The sequence below is a fragment of the Mirounga leonina genome, unplaced genomic scaffold (genome assembly GCF_011800145.1).
Source record: "Mirounga leonina isolate KUSES-001 unplaced genomic scaffold, KU_Mleo_1.0 Mir_129, whole genome shotgun sequence".
Lineage (NCBI taxonomy): Eukaryota > Metazoa > Chordata > Mammalia > Carnivora > Phocidae > Mirounga > Mirounga leonina.
This window is the reverse complement of record NW_023270323.1, coordinates 18700850-18721775: the sequence shown is the minus strand read 5'-3', so window position 1 is coordinate 18721775 and position 20926 is coordinate 18700850. Positions and strand designations below refer to the sequence as shown.

Below are 20926 nucleotides of genomic sequence, written 5' to 3'. Positions count from 1 at the left end.
ACCAACATTGGGTCCCATTCCTGCATTGGCATCCTTCTCATTATACTTGAAATAATCATGGAGCTTTAGTCAGGTAAACATTAGGGAAATTTTAGCAACTAAATTTTTCCAGGCTTTCTTTTTCAGTCTTGAAGATAGTATTGCCTCTTCAGGCTGGGTCTTACTGCAGGGGGCAAAAGTGCACAGAGTCAATACAGGTTTGGTATCAATTTTTAAAAATTTGTTTTTCTTCTAGTTTTACTGAGCTATAGTTAACATATAACACTGTGTTAGTTTAAGGTGTACAACATAATGATTCTATACACATATGTATTGGGAAATGACCACCACTTAGTAACTTTCAGATATACGATATTGTTAACCATAGTCACCATGCTGTACATTTTATCCCCAGGACTTCTTTTATATCTGGAAGTTTACACCATTTGATCACTTTCACACATTTCGTATCTGGCAACTACCAGTTTGTTCTCTGAATCTTAATTGTTCAGCCAGCCCTGGCTGTTGAGTGTTTTTCAAACCCTTTGTGATTGTCTATGCTACTTTCTTTATTCTTAGTGGCCCCCAGTAGTTGAGGGTGCGCTAAGACTTGTCAGTGTCCCAAACGGGGGAGGATCTCAGCACCTAAGATCTGGAGGCTGATTGAAACTGGAGCCTCGGGCGCCTGGGTGAATCAGATGGTTAAGCGTCTGCCTTCGGCTCAGGTCATGATCCCAGAGTCCTGGGATCGAGTCCCGTATCGGGCTCCCTTCTCCTTGGGAGCCTGCTTCTCCCTCTGCCTCTCTCTCTCTCTCTGTCTCTCATGAATAAAAAAATAAAATCATAAAAAAAAAGAAAGAAACTGGAGCCTCAAGTAGCAGCTTTTACATCAGGCAAACGTACCTCTTTCAGAGGAACACCGGGAGATGGGTATTTTTGTCTGTTCCCTCTGCACTGAACCCTGGGGTGACAGCCAGCCGGTTGAGAACTGTTTCTTTGTTTGCTACCGTCCCCTTGAACCAGTGAACTCAAACCTCGCTGACCACCAGAGCCAGGCTGTCAAGGATGTGCCAGACATGTGCATAAGCTCTTTCCAGGAAGACACTAGTGACCTGGAACAGGGCAGAGGTAGAGCACAAATACGGTGTCCACCTCCCAGATCTACGAAGCAGGCAGTGGGCCTCTATGTATGCATTAAATTAGAAGCCTGACCCTTAGCCAGCAGTTTTTAAGATATGCAAATAGGTCTCTTTCAGGGAAAAGCAGGGAGAATGGGCCTTTCTGACTGCTGCCTCCTGGGGGAAGGGGAGGGATAACCACCAGTAGTCCTTGTGAGCCCATTAAGAAATGTTTCTTTATTTGCTATAGCCGTATGAATTTTGTGGATGCAAGCCCCTTTGGCTTTCAGAACTAGGGTTTTGGGGGTCTGTCCCTCGGGTGGACTCTTAAAAGTTGGAGCATCACATGTAGGCTCTAAACCCTTCATTCCTAAGGGAAAAACTGGGAGTTTCTTCCTGATTATATGGCAGTAGGGGTGGGGGTGGGTATGTCAAGAGTGTCCCAGCCTTTCCTACCTGTTTCCATATAGGTTTTTTTTTCTCATTTGCCTGATGTGGGAAGAGTGTCCCAGCCTTTCCTACCTGTTAACATATAGGTTTTTTTCTCATCATTGCCTGATGCCTAGGAGTCCCTCAGCGAGTTAACTAGTTTCTGGATTTTTTTCAGAGGGAATTGTTCCATGTGTAGCTGTAGATTTGGTGTGTCTATGGGAGGAAGTAAGTTCAGGAGCCTTCCATGTCACCATTTTGGACTGGAACACCATTTTTTTTCTTTTTAAATAGGAAATTCACCAATTATTTTGGTCAGTTAATTAATTTGCTTTAGGTGAACCAGGAGAAAAAGTATATCATGGGTATTTTGATCTATTTAGTTGTTGCTAAGATTCACCCAAGGCCTCAAGGCAGAGTTTTAATTAAAGAAATAAATGGGCAGGAGTCTGCCTGCTCAGCTTAAGAGTATGTTATTATTTATGAATTTGGGATTCCCTTGCATTAATTGAATAAAATACATAACATCTATATTAAGCAACACTCTTTAATGTAGTCCCCAGAGTGCTGACATAAGCTGTACAAATGTATGCCTTCTGGTAATTTTCAATCTTCTTCACTTTCCCCTTCTTGTCTTTACAGCATGGCTGTGCTCAGCTTTGGGGATAGAAAGATGAAAAAGGTAAAGGCCATGCCTTAAGGAAAGCATGATCGAATAAGGGAGACTGACATCTGAACGAGAAATTAAAAGAACATGATACATGCAGTTGTAGGGACCAAGGGCAGGCTGCCCCAAGATGGCCACTTTGGCATAAAGACTATTTTGAGTTAAAAAGCAATAAAACCCCAGAAGATTCAGGAAAAGCTCTTTACCTTCCCCACCACTGCCTAAAAAGAACTTAGATAGGGAAGGAAGAAAGCTGTCACCATAGGTAACGACATCATGATATAATTTGGGTATGGTAGACAGGGAGGAACCTAGCAAGGTCTGTTTGATCAAAGTCCTGTGTATGTCCCATTGTTTCTGAATGGGCCAGCAAACATTTGTTTACCTAACATTTACTCTCTTTCATCTTCCTGAAGATTGCATGCCTTCCCTCTGAAATCTCAGACCCCTAACCCCACCTCCTTAGTTTAGGATGACATATATACCTCATTTTGCCTCTCTTTGGAATTTCCACATCTGTATGGATTCCCTGTACATACACTATTAAATTTTGTTTTCTCCTGTTAATCTGTCTTGTGTCAGTTTGATTCTTAGACCAGCTAGAAGGACCTTGAGGGGACAGGAAAATTTTTGCTCCCCAAAATCGTAATGGCAGTAGGCACAAGGCTCAAGTAGCTTGCCCTTGACCCCTACAACAGCATGTATCATGTTCTTTTAATTCCTTGTTCAGATGTCAGTCTCCCTTACTTGGTCATGCTTTCCTTAAGGCATGGTCCTTATATTTTTCATCTTTCTATCCCCAAAAGAGCACAGAGGAGACTGACTGCCTGGGGGAGAGAGTGTGTGAAAAGATCTACAGAGAAAACTACATCATCAGCATGTTGAAGGGTTAATAGCAGTTCATCAGGGCAGAAGGTGGGAAAGGGCATTACAGGTCAAGGAAACAGCAAGTGCAAAGGCATGCTGTATTTAGAGAAGTCCAATGTATTTGGTATTCCCGCAGTATAAAGCTGAAAGTGGTGAATTGTGGGAAATGATACTGGAGACATGGGTGTGAGTCATGTCATGAAGGGCTTTATGTGCTACACTGAGTTTAGAGTTGACAATACTGGTATTGGAAAACTGTTAAAAGATTTTAAGTAGGGCAATAATATGGTCAATTTGCATTTTATAAAGATCAACCCCTTACCTGTGCAGCAGGTAAATGGGGAGAAACAGTGGAGCTAGTTGGGAAGCTGCTACACTAATCTATATCATGAGTGATATTGAAGGTCTGCACTAAGGGGCCATGGGAATGGTTAAGTGGGGATAGATTTGACAGAGATTTAGGGAGTAAAAATCACCATGTCTTGGATGGGTTGTGGTGACAGAAAAGTAAAAGTCTAAGGTTTCCAGCATGAGTGTCTTGGTGAATAGTGGGACTACCAAGTGAGGCAGGGAATACAAAGGAAAGACGAGGTAGTGGGTAGGATGTGGGGTTGGGGGTGGATAATAAATGCAATTTTGGACAGGAGGAATGTGATGCCATAATTTGCATTAAGTAGATATGGGCTGAATGTGGAAGTGGTTGATGAGTAGTATTTTGGAAAGAGGAATGAGATACCAATCAAATACCAAGTAGAGGTATCCCCTAGGCAGTTAGATTTATGTGGTTGGAGTTCAGAGTAAAGGCCAGAGCTGTACACATAAATTTGGCCCTCACCAGCATGGAGGTCATCGTTAAAGCCATGGATAAGTTTGCCAAGAGTGAGGAGAGAAAGGACAGAGGGTGCAATTTTGGGAAGCTCCAATATTCTTGATGTAAACAGAGAAAGGCTGAAAGGAAATGATCAAAGAGATAGGGGAACTAGAGGAATGTGTTGCCAGTGTTCCCATCCACCTGCCCACCCACTGGCTCACCTACCTACCGACTCACCCATCCAATCAGCAGAAATTAATTGATTGAGAACTTACGACATGCCAGGGACAGGGACTATGATAGGTACTGCAGGAATCACAGAGATGGAAAAGATGTGATTCTTACTCTTACATGGTTCACCTCATTAAAAAAAAAAGAGAGAGAAGGAAAAGGAGGGTGATGGAAAGGGGGAGATTGACTTTATTCGACTTAACTCATTTCAGTTTTCATCCCTTTTCACAGTACTCCTACTGTATACCCTACAGGATTTTTGATATTTACATCATAATTCAAGAGAAGTTTACCTCAAAAATTGTTTTTGACGTGAAAAGCCAGGAAATTTTATATGATGTGAAAATAAGGATGCTGGACCACTTTTTATATCATTGAAAAGAAAAAAGAAGTGGTAGTATTTATTGTCTGAAATTTAAATAGGGGATAGGATAGAATAGAATAAGATAGAGTAGAATAGAACAAAAATTGATATGTTCTAATTGTTTTAGGTAATATTTTTGCTGGCGTCAGGTTGATTGGACTTTACAACCATCTAAGGACACTTTTAATGCCAACACTTTTAGTGCTTAAGCTGCTCAGTTATGCTTTTTCAGAAATATACTTAGCCATCAACTGGAAAGCCACTCTCTAAAAATGTAGTATTGATTTGGGGAAATTACTCATAGAACTTCTTTCAAATCTTTTCCGTATATGTCCTGTAATGGAGTTAGTCTTCCTTGAAGGATCTTAGACTTCAAACCAGAACTCCTGCTATGAAAGCAGCTTCCATAAAATGATAGAGCCTCATTAAAGTCACTGAAATAGTGTAGACATTTCCCAAACTGGTACAGAATTGATATTTCATGAGATTGTTTTAAAGATGCAATGCAAATGCCTGTACTTACAGAAACAGAGCATTGTAGAGGAAAAAAATACTTTGACAGGGTGGTCACCCAATATATCATTTTCCCTCTGTGCCACTCAGCACCTAACAGGCTCATTATCCATTTGGTTATTAAACATTTCCAATGACAGCAGTTTTGAAGTTTGCCATGGTGATGTTTAGATTTCTAAAATCTAGTGGATGACAAAGGGACTTTGTTGTGGAGTTCTTAGCCCATCAGTCTTTCAACTTGTTTGTCCTCTTTGCTTTCCTGTTTTATATAGTACAATAATAACCTTTATTCACATTGAGCCAAGCTCTCACATTGACTTTGTGACCAAATGGAATGAAATAAAATATGTTGTGTGCTCATAAGGCATTAATTCATCTTTCCCTAGTTTTCAATTCCACAATGATATGATTTGATTTCCTTTTTATTAGGGAGGTATAATAGAAAGAGCTAGGGATTTTAGCAATCTTGTAAAGTCTAATATAAACATTGGTATTATCACAGGTATATTTAAATATGTGGAAGTATGTTTCTTCCCCAAATCATCCTGGAAAGCTTTGTGTTGACAATATAATTTAGCTGGTTTTTGAAATATTGCCACCTGACTTTCTGTTACATGCTGTTTCATTCGTGTTAAACGTGTCTCACATAATGGGCTAATATGTACCCTTCCTTTTTAATATTTGCTTACCTATTCCTTTTTTGTTTTTTGATAAGGAAACATTTTCTCAGTGATTTTGAAAATATTTGGGGAAAAATTTTCTTATTGAGGCTTGTGCTAGTAGAGTTGTTTACAAGGCAATTAAAAAAGAGGAAATTATTTTAAAAGTTGGAGCTCTAGCTCTAATTTTCATATAGTAATAAATACTGTTGAATAGATATAAAGCTCTGAAGTGTATCCAGAGATGAGGATCAAAATATTTATTAGCTAGTAAGGCAAGTTACCGCCCAATCCAAATGGGTACGGGCCTTAGCTCAGGAGCAGGGTCCTAGAAGCCTCGTGGTGGAGATGTTAAACCTCTAGGTGCTGGTTTATGGATGGGGCAGGAAGCTAGGGTGGGGCCAAGGCTGCAGGGAGCACTAGAAGGCTTAGGACAGCAGTGCCTATCAGCCATGTATCGGTAGTTGAATATTTTTTTTTTTTTAAAGATTTTATTTATTTGACAGAGAGAGACACAGTGAGAGAGGGAACACAAGCAGGGGGAGTGGAAGAGGGAGAAGCAGGCTCCCCGCCGAGCAGGGAGCCCGATGTGGGGCTCGATCCCAGGACTGCGGGATCACGACCCGAGCCAAAGGCAGACGCTTAACGACTGAGCCACCCAGGCGCCCCCCAGTAGTTGAATATTTAACCACCAGTACCACTGGGCCAGGACATCCTAGCTTATATGAGCTGCACATACATCAAAAACTGTATGTTGCGTTTTTATTGGAGGTTGGTAGAAATGGAGACCTCAGTGGTGTAAAATCACATTTGGTTCTTCCAAGTTGCTGGTGTCTGTCTGGGTATTTCATAGAGGGGACAGAAGAGGCAAAAGAGGAGACTCAGAGTGATCCCTGCAGTTGTGGATCTTGTCCACTGGATGGACAGAAGGTGGCCTGAAATGTGTGGGGTCATCCACATGGGTAAGAATCGGGTCTTTGTCTTATTCACCATTGTATCCCCAACACCTAGACCTATTGGAGACTCAATAACGAATGAATGAATGATTGGAGGTGAATGACTATTTCACAATGGAGGTTTTATTATTATTCAGATATGATGAGGCCAAGAGATCAGGAGACAGCTGCCATTGAGAAGCATGTGTTAGTCATAGTTCCCAAGAGGGGGGGCATGGCACATTATGCAGGGGCCACATCGGGAAGCACCAGGGTTGGTCCAGAGGCAGAGGGGAAAATGTAAGCAAGAGCCCTTATTGTGGGTTCTGTGGGAAGGAACAACAAGTGAGGCTGGGTAGCAGCATAGGATTGGCTAATTGGAATAACTTCAGTGGGCTTTGGGGTGTTGGAACTGTCTCAGGTTGGCAGGGGGATAGAGGCCCCAGTGTGAGCGATAGGGGAGGTGATGCATGTGTGGACTTGGGACTGGCTACTTAGCATATGAAAGACACGCTCCCAGGGTAGTCATTTACTATCTCTAGGAATTGGCTAGCCCTGGGAGGGCAGTCTCTTCAGGATTTGCAGGACCCCAGATGTCAAAGTAACAGAAATACAGAAAATAAAAAGACATGATTAATACACTGTCCACCCTTGGGAATTGATGCAAATATCCCCTATATTCTTAAATGCCTTCTTTCTCTTTGCTTCCACATTTCTTTTTACACCTGTGGGTACTTGTATCATAGCACTTAATGGTAATAATTACTGCTAAGATTTATTAAGCCCTTACTATGTACATAGCACTGTCCTAGGAACTTTACACTTTATGTGTTTCAAACCCAGTTAGTGTCCACAGCACCCCATGCATTATGTACAGTTTATATTCACATTTTATACATGAGGAAGTAGGAGTCTTGAGAAATTACATAAATTAGTCAAGGCCACATAGAATTGCGACGTGATGCTCTTACTCCCTCTATGATACTTTGTCTCCCATTAATTGTATTCCAGTGACTTGCCTGTGTGTCTGTTGATGAAGCTAGTTTGAGCAGCTCAGAATGTTGGGACAGTTCTTCTCACCTGTGTATGTCCAATCTCTATTAGAGAGTAGGCACCATGTAACCCTTTGTGAGTAAGTCAAGCTTCCATCACTGTTCTCTGTAATTTGAGCAGCCTGATAAACAGCCCATTGTCTAATGATGGAGGAGGAGCTGTCCTGAGGGAAGAAGACCTGTCTTACGGCTTCCTGGTCTTTATTTGACATTCTCTGAGAATGGAACCTGGGAAGAAAGAAATGTATGACTCTGCAAATGGTTATTTCTGTTTCGTGGCATTTGTGCCTTAATCTGGGTCCCACAGATCCTTGCTTTGCAGGATATGGCCTTTAGAAAGAAGTATGTGAGATGTGTACCCTGTCCTTGGGAAAAACTAAGCCGATGTGGGGAACTTATTCCAACCCAGAAATGTTAACAGGAGAGACAGAGCTACTGCATTTGTCATACGGTGACTTTCCTGATGGTCTCCTCTGCTTTGTCTTTCCTCTGCCTTCCAGCTTGCCACCCATCCTGCTTCAGGTGTGCAGGGAAGAGCCCACAGAACTGCACAGCCTGCTGGCCTTCCCAAGTACTGTTGGATGGGCAGTGTCTGTCCCAGTGCCCGGATAGTCACTTTAACCAGGAAGGCAGTTGCACAGGTAAGCATGTAATATGCTGGGACATGTCCCCTATGCCATTGTTTTGTCTTTGTCATGCAGCCAGGCTCTGTAATTAAAAACGTGGTCATATCAGGGGACAAGGGTTGGGCTGTAAACCCTCATCTTGAATTTGTTAGGTATAGAGTGAGGGGAGCAAGTGAAGTTCTGTTCTTCCAATAGGGAAGTATGGGTGAAGTGAAAAACTGGAGTCGGCTTCGTCCTGTGCATGCAGGGAGGGATGGATCTGATGGTGTTCGTCATGGAGACAAGCTACTACAGACAGGTTCTAAGGCATCTGTGGAGGACCAGGCTTTTGGCATTAACTCTGTACTTCCCAGCCCCACTTCCCCTGGCTACAGCCTAAGAGAGCAAGAAGAGAAAAGTGATATTTATTTTTGTCTTTGATGTGTTGGTCCAATACGTTTTTAACAACACCTTTATATATTTCAGTGACAGAGATTCTAGAAATCACGAGTTGAGATTAGTTCAGGGTTTTATTGGAATTGACAAAATACTAAAATTTAAGCACCCTATTGTAGCACTGTGTTTTCTTGTATCTACAGAAGAAAAGGTAAGACAAAACACATTCTTTCATGATTACTATTTTATTTCTAAAAATAGACTGTTGAGGCCCACTGTTAGGAGAAAGCCAATTGTTATAAAATTGTATGACATGTATTTCTGGAGTCAGGAAACATGTAGTAAGTGCACAAAATATTTTTTAAATAAATGAATACTTGTTAGGTTCATCTAAGCCTCAAACTCCAAAGGGGAAATCCAATGTAAACAGAAATCTAGACAACTGAAGATCAGTATTATATTTCTTCTGGAATGTTCTTTTTCCAAGTACCTGCTTAATCTCTCTAGGCCCATGATGGGTCACTTTATTTTAAACACTCTATCAGGCTCAGTGGGAATGTTCCTGGTTTCTTTGTCATTGGGGTTGTCCTTGAAAACTGTTGTCTGTCCCTGTGAGCCCTCACCCTAGCCCAGCTGGTTGTCCTTTGTGTGAAATTGTTGGGGGGTCAAGTCTGAGTGGCTCTGACTCTCCTCTGTCTACACCTCTGCCTGCCTGCAGCCAGCAGATGGCCAGGGCACTGAGTTGGCAGGGCACCCAGGTCACTTGAAATCTGGCAGGGAGGAAGAACTGGGAGGTGGAAATCAAACTAAGAACTCAAGTATCCTTTGGACAGACGTTTTCCAAGTTAAGAGCCTTAGGAATGTAGGAGGGGTGATAGCTAATGCTAGCCTTCTCATCAGTAGTGCATTTTCTTGCTTGCTTTATTTATTTATTTGTGTGGTTTCGCTTTTTTTTTTTTCTTTCATAACTCCTTATCTTCTCTTGGTCTCTCGCCAGAAGAAGTGAGAGGCAGTTGAGTGTACTCGAAATCTGTGCCTTTGCTTTCCACCAGCTCTGGGCCAGAAGGGAATTCTTTGTCATCGGTTCCAGCAAGCTCTGCCCAGCTCTGGTCCCTCACCTCCCCTCCTCTTGGAATCAGGCAGGCTTAGACTTCCTCATCCTTGGCAGAGAAATCCTTAGCTCTCCCTCCGTGCACTTGCTCCTACGGCCTGCTTTGGCAGCACCAGCCCAGCTGCAACCTTCTTCTACTCCTCGTGCCCTGATCTTTATTGCCTGCACCTTCTGGGACTTACTTGTTTTCAGGGTGGTACCCCTTAGTACATGGGTGCTTTTTCGGGGGAAAACAGAGCTTTGACTTCAAACCTGGCTCTCGATAACCTCCAAGAAGAGGACATTCTGTTTTTGTATTTTAATTAAGTGTTGCTGCTAACACAAGGCATCCAAATCGTGGCCTGAAGGGAGAGCATGGCTGGCATCTGACTCCAGTGAGAAGTATTGGTGTCCCTTGCTGTGTATGGTTCCCCTTTGCCTGCCAGGAACTTCTGGGGAGCAAAATGTCTCCCTCGGCTCCCTGTCCAGCTCTTTGAATCACACGAGGTATTTTAACGAGAAGGAGGGAGTCTCACCACTCACCTTTCTGCTTTGTGACCTTGATCTGAACTTCCTCACTGACATACATTGGGATGGTCATGCTGGGCCTTCTGGAATGTGCAGCCAGTTACTCCAATTTTTATGTTTCTGGATTCTGTGTTCTGTTCATGGACAGTATTTTCACTGATACCAGAAATGTCATCTTTTGGTTGGGCCTAAGTGTAGGCCAAACTTGCTCAGGAATCTTCAAAAGATGCTTAGCGTTTGAAGTCTGCTCTTGATGTAATTTGTGACAGGCATTCATACTTCATGTACTCACATGCTGAGCCACTAATTCCAATCCTAGTTTCTGTTTCTCTCCATAGAATGCCACCCCACCTGCAGGCAGTGCCATGGCCCATCGGAATCTGACTGCAGCTCCTGTCACCCTCATGTCACTCTTGCTGGTGGGAGCTGCAGGACCAGCTGTAAAGAAGAGCAATTCCTCAACCTGGTGGGGTACTGCACTGGTGAGTGGGAGCTCTTTCCTTCATAGTCGTGGAAATCACTAGCCAAAGGCTGGGGTTCTTCATGCCAGGCTTAAGAAAGCTCTCCTGTATTTGTCCTCTGTCATCAGATGAAGAGCTCTTTTTTGGGAGGCATTTGTCTCGGGTCTGGAAACTTACTTTACTGCTTCCTATCAGACATTTAGTAAATATTTATAGATTCAAATGGAATCTTCTAATAACACTCTTGAACTTCCTGAAACAATTTAGAACCTCATATTAATGAAGATTAAAGTGATGATAATAGTACCTCATATGCATGTGGTGTACTTCAGCTTAAGATAGCAACATGTTGGGCGCCTGGGTGGCTCAGTTGGTTAAGCGACTGCCTTCGGCTCAGGTCATGATCCTGGAGTCCCTGGATCAAGTCCCGCATCGGGCTCCCTGCTTGGCAGGGAGCCTGCTTCTGCCTCTGACCCTCCCCCCTCCCATGTGCTCTCTCTCTCTCATTCTCTCTGTCTCAAATAAATAAATAAAATCTTTAAAAAAAAAAAAAAGATAGCAACATGTTGCTTCAAACCCTTGGGAGACTCTCTCCCTCTTGTCTACATTATCTTCTGCCTCTTGCGTGGAGAACTTTCGCCATCAGCCCTAGACACAAAAATTTAGGGAGATTAACCTAAAAGTAAGTCAGTTGTCTCAGGAGATGGGATTTTTCCTCCTCATTTTAGAACTCTGATTTCAAAGAAGTATATATTAGGAAAGTAGCCTAGAATTTGGATAACAATGAAAAAGCCATATAGTGTTTTGTGTTCATCCATCCATTCATACAACAAGTATCTTTGAGTGCCTACTCATGGCCAGATGCTCAGAATACAAAAAAAAGAAAAGAAAGAAAAAAGAAAAAAAAAAGAAAAGTGAATGAGACAATGACCCTGCCCTCAAAGAGCTTATAGTCTAGAGAGAGGAATTTACAGACTAGTGGGTTATTACATATTTCTTGACTCATTTCTCCATATTGTAGGAGAACCTTGAAGAGATTTGCCTGCAGCAGCTTTTGTCACAGTTCCAAAGGGCTTGACTGGGAGGCATTCTGAGATGCCACTGGGAAAGGTGAAAAAGCTAGGATCTGGTCAGTTGCATGCTGGAGAAGTTGATCTGTCTGTAGGCCTTGTCTTTGGGCAGGGATGAGGTGTGGTCAATTGTTTAGATCATAGTATGGAGCAAGCACATTCACTCTGGGACTCAGTAGTCCGTTTTGGTGGATGGGGACACAGGAAGTCAATGACAGTCCTCCAAGTGTGGCTGGTCATGCCATGGTCCTGGGTGATCCATTCCTTTTTGCACATGACCTTAGCTGGTGACTAGACCTTGGGGTCCAGGGTCTATGCCCTAGGAAGACTGAATTGTCCAGAGCAGGGCTGCAGCCGAAAAGATGCTGGGATTCAGGGTAAAACCCAATAGTTAAGACTGCAAACATTTTAGGGGCAACAAAAAGTAGAAGCTCAGAGAGACCAGGCTTGAGACTACTGAGCTACCCCACAGCTGTAGGGTGTGAGCCTCTTGCCAGTACTGCCACCTGTAGTCAGGACTGACTTGGAAGTGGGCAAATAGGAGGCATTAGTGCCTACCCTTGAAGAGGAATCTGGGGATGGCAGGGGCTGACTGTTATTATAGTTTGTGAGCTTGAATTCAGTGACTGCTTAATACCTTAGGATACAAAGGAGCAGCTACCATGAGAACTAAGAGGTTCTCATGGTTTAAATACATTTGCAGGTATTTACATAGAACCTACAAGATGCTGAGTTGCAATTTGAGGGGACACAGAGATCTTTCATGCTACTTAAGGAGATGAACCAAAAGACAATTGCAGTTAACAAATAGTACAGAGCAACTTATGGATAATGGCACCAATAGGTAGTATGGGTTGTAGGAGTTCAGAAGAGGGAGAGGTAAAAGATATGAAGAGTATTGTGAAGAAGGTGGAAGCTAAGATTCTTCCTGAAGAAAAACTAAGATTTGATTAGACAGAGGGAGGGTAGGCAGGCTTTCTGGGTGTGGTTCCCCAGGAGACAGGCCAGATGGGTGGAATATGTGGGCCATTCATGGCCAGTGAGCGGTCCAACCTGGCCAAAGGGCATGGTTTGTGTTAAGACATATTAGATGAAAGAGTTGGAAAATTTAAGTTGGAAGCAGAGTATAGAGAACCCAGAGTTCCAGGCCAGAAAGTTTGAACTGAATCTTGTGGGCAATGGGGAGAGAACTGTGACTTGACTGAGGGTGTGGTATGGGCAGGAAATCTGCCCATCGGTGGAAGATGAACTAGAGCAAGGAGAGATTATAGTTAGAGAGAGGAGTTAGAAGGGTGGACCTTCATGATGGCTTTTCTATTTCCAACCTTTCGCCTTTCTGTATGTGGACCCTAAAAGTTTTATGCTGGGGCATATTTTATAAGTAAATGTTTATATAAGAAGATTGGAAAAGTTTAATTTTTAATGAGCTCTGTTCTCTCCTATGTCCAGAGCCCTCTTGGATAGTAAATTAGGTGATTAGGAGTTGCATTAATTTTTTAAGGCTAATGGGGGACCGTTAGAATAAAGAATCATGGGACTAAGCTAAATGACTCTGGAAATCCTCAGCCCTAGAAGAAGAGTTCCCACTAAAATAGACAAACCTTGGCTGTCCTGGGAATTAGGTTTATTAAGTAAAGGGTTTAAGTAAGGTAACCATTGTCTGGTGCTTAGAAATCCTTTGTTGAATAGAGACCGCTGTATCGGTGTTTGTTACAGAAAAGTTTGACCAGTAATTTCAATTGTTGATCTTTCAAAGAAGTGCACTGACCCCAAAGTTTACTTTTTCAATTAATATATGCCCCTTCCAAACTCTTCCCACTTCTGTCTGTGGCACTGTAATGAATTCATTCATTTACAGCTTCATCAAACACACTCCATGCCAGGCACTGTGCTGGGCTCTGGGGATGCCCATGTGAATAAGATGTGGTGCTTGTATTTAGGAAACATACCATGTAGTGAAAGAAGGACGTATGGGTTGAATATGATAGAGCTGTGGGTATGAGATGACCTGTGGGACAGGACCCCAACCCCCACTGGATATGTGTGGCTGGGTGGGTAGTGAAGGCTTTCTGGAGCATATCATAATGGAGATGATTTTGAAAGATAAGTAAGAAGTAGAGGAGTTTGAAGATTTGGAAGGGAGAACATTCCAGAAAGTGGGCCAAAGAATACTATCTGTTCAGGCACCAACAAAGAATTAAGCAGAACGCCAGCTCTGAGTGTGGGAGTGGTGGTACCTAGAGCAGAAGGAACCAGGGCCAGGTCACGAAGGCCACCTTGTAAGTTCTGTTTAGGGAGAATGTACTTGGTCATCGAGGCTGTGGATATCTCTTGGAGGTTTTTATGGAGGGGGGTGTCATGGTTGCATTTCTGTGAAGAGAAAGATCCATACAATTTGTGTAGAAGAAGACAAGACTGGGGCAGAAGGACCTTAAGAGGTAGTTGTAAGAATTCGGGTGAGAGATGAAGCCTTTAGTGAGAAAATTGCTGAGGGGATGAAGGGAAGGGGGCATGGCTTCACTAAGAATTAACTCTATGTTAGGTTGACCTGTGTGAGATTGCTGTTTTCTGTGCACAAATGATCAAATAGTGGCAATTTTATATGGATCAGCCTAATAGAAGCAACAGAAGTTGGCAATGTCTCAGCCCTGGGGACTAAGGGAAAGGGAGTTTTGGGGATGATTTCAAGGTTTCTGGACAAATAAATTTGAGGAGTGGGAGAGTACTATTTACTAAGGGCCGGAATAGGAAGATAATGTGTTTGTACTGGACAAATTGACTTTTGGACATCGAGGGGTAGCTGTCCATGAGGAGGTTGAGGGTTTAAATGACCACAGTTTTCTTCCTATAACCACTGGGAGCTCATCTGCTATTTTCATTTTAACCTGAACCTAAATTCCTGGAACATTTTTTAACTCGAGTGTTGCTTTAGTCAGATTGTAGTTAACCTCCTGGAACATTTCAGTGACTTTTATCTAAACTCAGGAAGGTGTTAGGAGGAGCCGTGTGATGATAGACAAAGCAGAAGATAATCCGCCCCATGCAGTGCTGTCAGTGGAATGCATGTTCATCATCCTGGGGAAATTCTAGCCCCTGGAGAATGACCCTCCCTGTTCCCTCTATTGTGTGTGAGCTTTGCAAGGTGGTAGGATTTACTCACAGGATTTACTCTCTAGCTGAGCTGTACCTAAGATCATCATCAGAGACCTCTTAATTGCACTTAGCTGTTTAAGAAAGAAAATTACATCTAATCTATCACACAGACAAGAATAAACACATCCTGGGGACATGTCCAAAAACCTCAATGTGTTATCACATATGGAGATGTCATATGTGTGGGGTTTTTTCCTCCAAGTTTATCAAAGCAAATATAGTTTGTGAGATTTAGGCCAGGGCTGAAGGTTTTCAACAAAGATAAATGAACTGAGGTGAGAGGCAAGAGTGGACAAATTGCAGCAGGCATGGTTAAAGTGCTTGGGAAAGCCAGGCTTTTTCCTTCATAGATTTTTTTTTTGTTGTGGTTGTTTATATTTTGCCCACGCCTAAACAACATTCTCCCCAAGTTCCAAAGCCTGGGGTACTTTCTCCACTTTTCTTTCTCAGCTAAAATCTTTCCCCTGTTCATAGGAGAGGGTGAAAATTAAAAAGAAAACAGGAGGAGAAGTGTCCAAATGCAGATGCATTAAAAAATGCATTGGGTTTTGTGGAATGCCTAATGGGATTGGCTGTACTTTTGAGTTCTTATGTAGAAAAGGAGATAGTACTGAGAGTAATAAGTAGAAGGGAAGACTGGAAAATTATAAACAGCTAATCCTGGGGAATTAAATTTTGTTTGTTGAAGCAGTAATTTTTTAAATGCTCATTTGTTTCTAAATCTACACCAGAACGTAAGCAAAAGAAGACAAGTGTCAGTAAAGCAATATTTTTCTGAGCATTTTCATATTGTATTCCATGGAACTCACGTTTTAAGCAATGGTTAATAGGTATTGTATGCAAAAAAGATTCAGTAAATTTGGGAAACTCTTGGGTAAATAAAGTTAAGCACCTTTCTTTACTGCAGAACTTCTTAGAACCCTAAGCAAGCAGATGGGCATTGTGAATCTCGAAGATGAAGGAGACTGAACATCATTTCGCAAACATTGCATTGTAGACCCCTCACCTTTATTTGTTATGGCCTCTCAGAGCTAACCAGTGGTTTGCAGAACAATTTTTGGGAAGCCCTGCAATGATTTTAATATATTTGACAATTTATTGGCACTCCCTAAAAGGTAAAGTACAATAATGAACCAATACTCAGATTATGGATTTCCTTCCATTCATCCCTTCCTTCATTCTTCCTTCCTTCCTGGGTCACCAAGGAGGCTCAGGTTTGCCACCCTCTTGCTTGTTGAAGAGCACTGAAGAGTAATCCGTACTTATCTTCCAGTGTTGGGGCTGAGAGAAGTATTTGCTCTCTGAACCTAAGTGAAGCCACCCGTTGATGGAACAGAAAACCTGTTAACATTTTTCTTCCAGATCATAAAAAGAAAAACGTTTAAGTCCTTTCCATGATTTTCCCCATTTATTGTCATCATTTCTGAAAGATGGGGCCCTCAAAAAAATGGTAGAAAAGTTGAAAGGTGCAAATTAAAAAGAGTGGCAGATGCTCGTTTTGGAAGGTGCTGTTAGAACTGCAGCATCAAGCAGTGCAAACCCCAGCTGAAGCTGAACAGAGCTAAGGAGTGGGAAGGAGCCCCGTGTGAGCCAGCGCCCAGTTCTCAGCCTCCAGACACGGGACTTGCAGCCCCAGGTGAAGTCCGGTTCTGTTTTACAGCAGCTTCTGCGTGTGGGGCAGCTGCGTTGGCACTGCTCTCCATCTTGCTGGAGCTGCTGTTCTGGTTACTAGCTGCAAGGAAGGCAGGAGGCCCACATTATAAACGTGGAGCAGTTTCTACCTTATTTTGATCGTCAAAATCCTGCTCATCCATTCCCCAGGGCCTGGCTCAGATCCCTTCCCTTCTAGGACCAGCTTCCTCTTGGCATCTCCCACATGGTAATTCCTAGTGTGCTGATTGTTTCTACCAATTACCTAGCACTTGGCATGGACTAGCTCATATTCCCCATGAGTGATCTTTTCATGGTATCTAATAACAGGTGACTCTTCTGAGGGCTTAGTATGTGACAAGCACTGTGCTAATTACTTTGAATGCATTTTGTCATTTAATATTTTTTTAATTTAAATTCAATAAATCAATATACAGTGTATTATTAGTTTCAGAGGTAGAGTTTAGTGACTCCTCAGTTGCATATAACACCCAGTGCTCATTATATTACGTGCCCTCCTTAATGCCCATCACCCACTTACCCCATCCCCCCACCCCACATCCCCTCCAGCAACCCTCAATTTGTTCCCTATAGTTAAGAGTGTCTTATGGTTTGTCTCCCTCTCTGATTTCATCTGGTTTTATTTTTCCTTCCCTTCCCCTATGCTCCCCTGTTTTTTCTTAAATTCCACATATGAGTGAAATCATATGATAATTGTCTTTCTCTGATTGACTTACTTCACTTAGCATAATACCCTCTAGTTCCATCCATGTCGTCGTAACAGGCAAGATTTCGTTTATTGTTATTTTTCCATTTAATATTAACAATGATCCTCCAAAGCAGATAGTGATGTTACATATGAAGAACCTGAAACACAAAGTAACGTGCTCAAAATGACAAAAGTTGGAAGACAGAGCCAAGGTTTGAACCTAGGCAGTGTGATTCCAAAATCTACATGCTTAACCATTTTGTTGTACTCGACAATGCTAAATACAGTTGATTATAACAGTAGGCACTCAAGAACCATTTTTTGATTGATGGGTTAAAAGGGACTGGCATGACAAGATGCCTTGGAGAGCACTGTTGGGAAAAGTTGCAAGAACTTGCTAGTCTGTTTTAAATGCTAAGGAAGCTGTTTTAGGCTGCCATGTGTTATTGTATATATTGTTATTAAGTACATAAACTTTAAAGAAAAATATTAATGAACACTAAATTTTAATAATTTATATCATTCTGCACTTACTTTAATCTTTTTCAGTGGATATACACATTCATTTTTAATAGTTGCAGTTAGCACCTATGTATTTCTTCAATTCTCTTAAATATCACTTAATTTATGTATTTCCCTGTGTTGGCAGATATGGGAAGAATCCACATTACTGTCATTTTTCATGACTAATTGGCATTCCATTATGTTTGTATAACTTAATTTGAGTGGCCATTTTCCTGTTGTGGGCCTGGGCAGTTACCAGCAGGATCTAGATTTATTGTTCGGCCTACTGGAGGTTGAGTATGAGATCCAAGGCTTCAGCTGGGACTGGGTCTGTTTCTCATGTTATTAGTAATAGTAATACTGGTGTGTTTGTGGAGTTTTATACTTTTCAAAACATTTTCTCATTTATCTTTTCATTTGATCATCCCAGATACTTTCCTGTGGAGGTGGGAATTCTTATTCTGTGGGAATTCTTGGTGCAGTGACTGGCACATAGATGGTGATCAAGAAAGGCTGGTTAAATGAGTGCCTCGAATTTGGCATCCTAATGGCTACTATACTCCCCTTCTAATGCTTCACATGGTAATTATATCGGGGATCTTTCTTCTTAGTGTGACCCATTTTTTGCTTCTTATCTCTTTCTTGTTCACCTCCCACTTCATTCCATCTGGTCCAATTCTGCTATCTCTGTATTTTTTCAATTTTCTAGTGCCTTTTTTTTTCTTTAAATACTTGCTACTTTATTTTCCTTATCTTCTTTATTGGCATTGTACTTTCTTTTCTTATTCCTCATCTTGTCACCCGGTCTCCTATTGCTTGAACTATGAATTGCATATCCAATCTCTCTCCAGAACTTTCAATGATTGCTTCCTCCTTGTTCTCCCAATTGGTGTTTTATTTAAGAGACCACACTGTCTGTTGAGGGATGATTGAATAGTCCAAGGTGTTTCTTTTCTTTAACTTCCAGGAAAAAAAAGAACATGACCTATGCTTAAATTGTGCCTTCCTAAATTAAAAAAAAAAACAACTTGTATACTTCTCCTTCATGCGACTTTTCCTAATATATTACCTTACAGAAAGACCTCACTTCCAAGCTTTCAACGTGGCAGGGCTCCCAGTGAAGTCAGGATTGTCATTGTCTTCATAAGAACTGCAAGCCTTGCTTAAAGAACACAACTGAACTTATTTATTTTATTTTATTTATTATTTTTTTAAATTAACATATAATGTATTATTTGTTTCAGGGGTACAGGTCTGTGATTCATCAGTCCTACACAATTCACAGCGCTCACCATAGTGCACAACTGAATTTAGACCCACAGGTTATCCTGTCAGTACTAAAGATGGCAAGATTGCTAAGGCTGCACTCACCTCTGTTTCTTCCACACATGTAAATCTCTGTGGCTTATATGCTATAGGCAAAAAGAGTGACTTAGACGTAGGCATGATGATCAGTATGCCAGTGTCGGTTCTGACTGGCCCTGCTGCAGAGAAAGAATAATGGCCAATGTTTATTGAACATTTAGTACGTGCCAGCCCCTCGCATATCTTATCTCATTTAATCCTGACTGCAACCTCTGGAGATCTGTCCTGGGATTAGTAGTATCTCCACTTTATAGCCCGGGAGACTGAGATTAGAGACATTAGCCAACTTACTCGACGTTTCACAGCTATTGAGTAGGAGAGCCAGGCTTGGAAGCATCAGAAGGCACACAGCTGAGCACACGTCACCGGCTTCCATGCCCTGATCTAGTTCCAGTAAGACCTTCTCTGCCTCTCGGCAGTCCTGTTGTTTACAGCTCCCATCGGTGCCTTGTCATCTGGCCCATCATGCCTTTCCTTACACACCGTCCATTCCTTCCCTCAACTCAAATCTCACTTACTTGGATCAGTTTACATCTCTGCTTGCTTTCTCATTTGGAAGAATAGCATAATCTGATAAAAACAACAACAACAGCAAAAACCCCTCACCGTTTCTTCTCAAGGGCTCTGATTCTTCTGTTAGGTACCTTTTTCCTCATGCCTTCCTTTGAGGAAGGAGTCCCCTCACCCTGGCTCCTCCAGTTATTTCCTTTTCTGGTTCTTCATTTCATTCCCCTCCTTCCCTGTCCCCACCCAGCCCCTCTCCCAGGGATGGTGATACCTCTCACAGCCTCAAACCGGTCCTTATTTCTGTTTTCTCCTTGGAGTCTGTGTGGAGAGCACACGGGACCGTCATCTCCAGGCCCTCCCCTCTACCTGTCTACCTCCTGGACATCTAATCCACAGGAACACCATACCCACAAACCCCATCTTCATGTCCCTTAACCCACCAGGTCTTTTCTTCCATCTCCTGAATTTCTTGTCCACCTGCTGCTGATTTTTCAATCCACATAACTCAAAACAGCTGAGTTACCTGCTTCCTCCCTGCCCTGATCCACCTTCTGCTCGCTGTCACACCTCACAAACTTCAAGTCCCTCTTATTCTCTTTGGATAAAATACTCTCTGGCCCTCCTAAGACACCAGTTGCATTTTAGGTGCGGCTTTCCTCCAGTAGACCCTGTCATGAACATCCCAAGGGAAGATGCCGAGTCTGACTCAATGCCCTATCTCCTGCAGAAACTTCCGTAGTGCCTCATACTCAACTGATATTCCATAAATGTTCACTGAAGTGAATGTTTTCCTGTTTTGGAGGTGCACCAAGAGCAAAGCATAAACTGCTGGAAGACTAGGTAGAGGGCACACAGAGGAGTGGTGCTCATGACCCCTTGTTGGCAGCAAGAGCGGGCACCGAAACCAAGCAGAGAGCTTTGCTCTTACCTCTGGAGCTGCCTCCCGCCGCTACCAGAAGACCATGTGGTCTACAAGAGCTCACGGGTGCCCTGGGACAAAGCAAAGGGGAAAGAGAGGGTGCTTCTTTCTCTTCCGCCATCTGTATGTTATTTTCTAGGTTTCTTCTGTACTGTCTCACAAGGAGTACCTCGTCCATTTTAAAAGTGGCGTCGCGGGGTGCCTGGGTGGCTCAGTTGGTTAAGTGACTGCCTTCGGCTCAGGTCATGATCCTGGAGTCCCGGGATCGAGTCCCGCATCGGGCTCCCTGCTCGGCAGGGAGTCTGCTTCTCCCTCTCCCACTCCCCGTTTGTGTTCCCTCTCTC

The 20926-nt window shown here is 42.6% G+C and overlaps 1 protein-coding gene across 1 annotated transcript in view; it reads left to right on the top strand.

The window, feature by feature from the left end:
• Positions 1-20926, top strand: part of FRAS1 (Fraser extracellular matrix complex subunit 1) — a 417216-nt gene that overhangs the window by 227343 nt on the left and 168947 nt on the right. Inside the window, exons 19-20 of the mRNA XM_035004710.1 lie at positions 8126-8266; positions 10583-10726. Of these exons, the coding sequence (XP_034860601.1) occupies positions 8126-8266; positions 10583-10726 (285 nt within the window). The remainder of the gene's footprint in view (positions 1-8125; positions 8267-10582; positions 10727-20926) is intronic.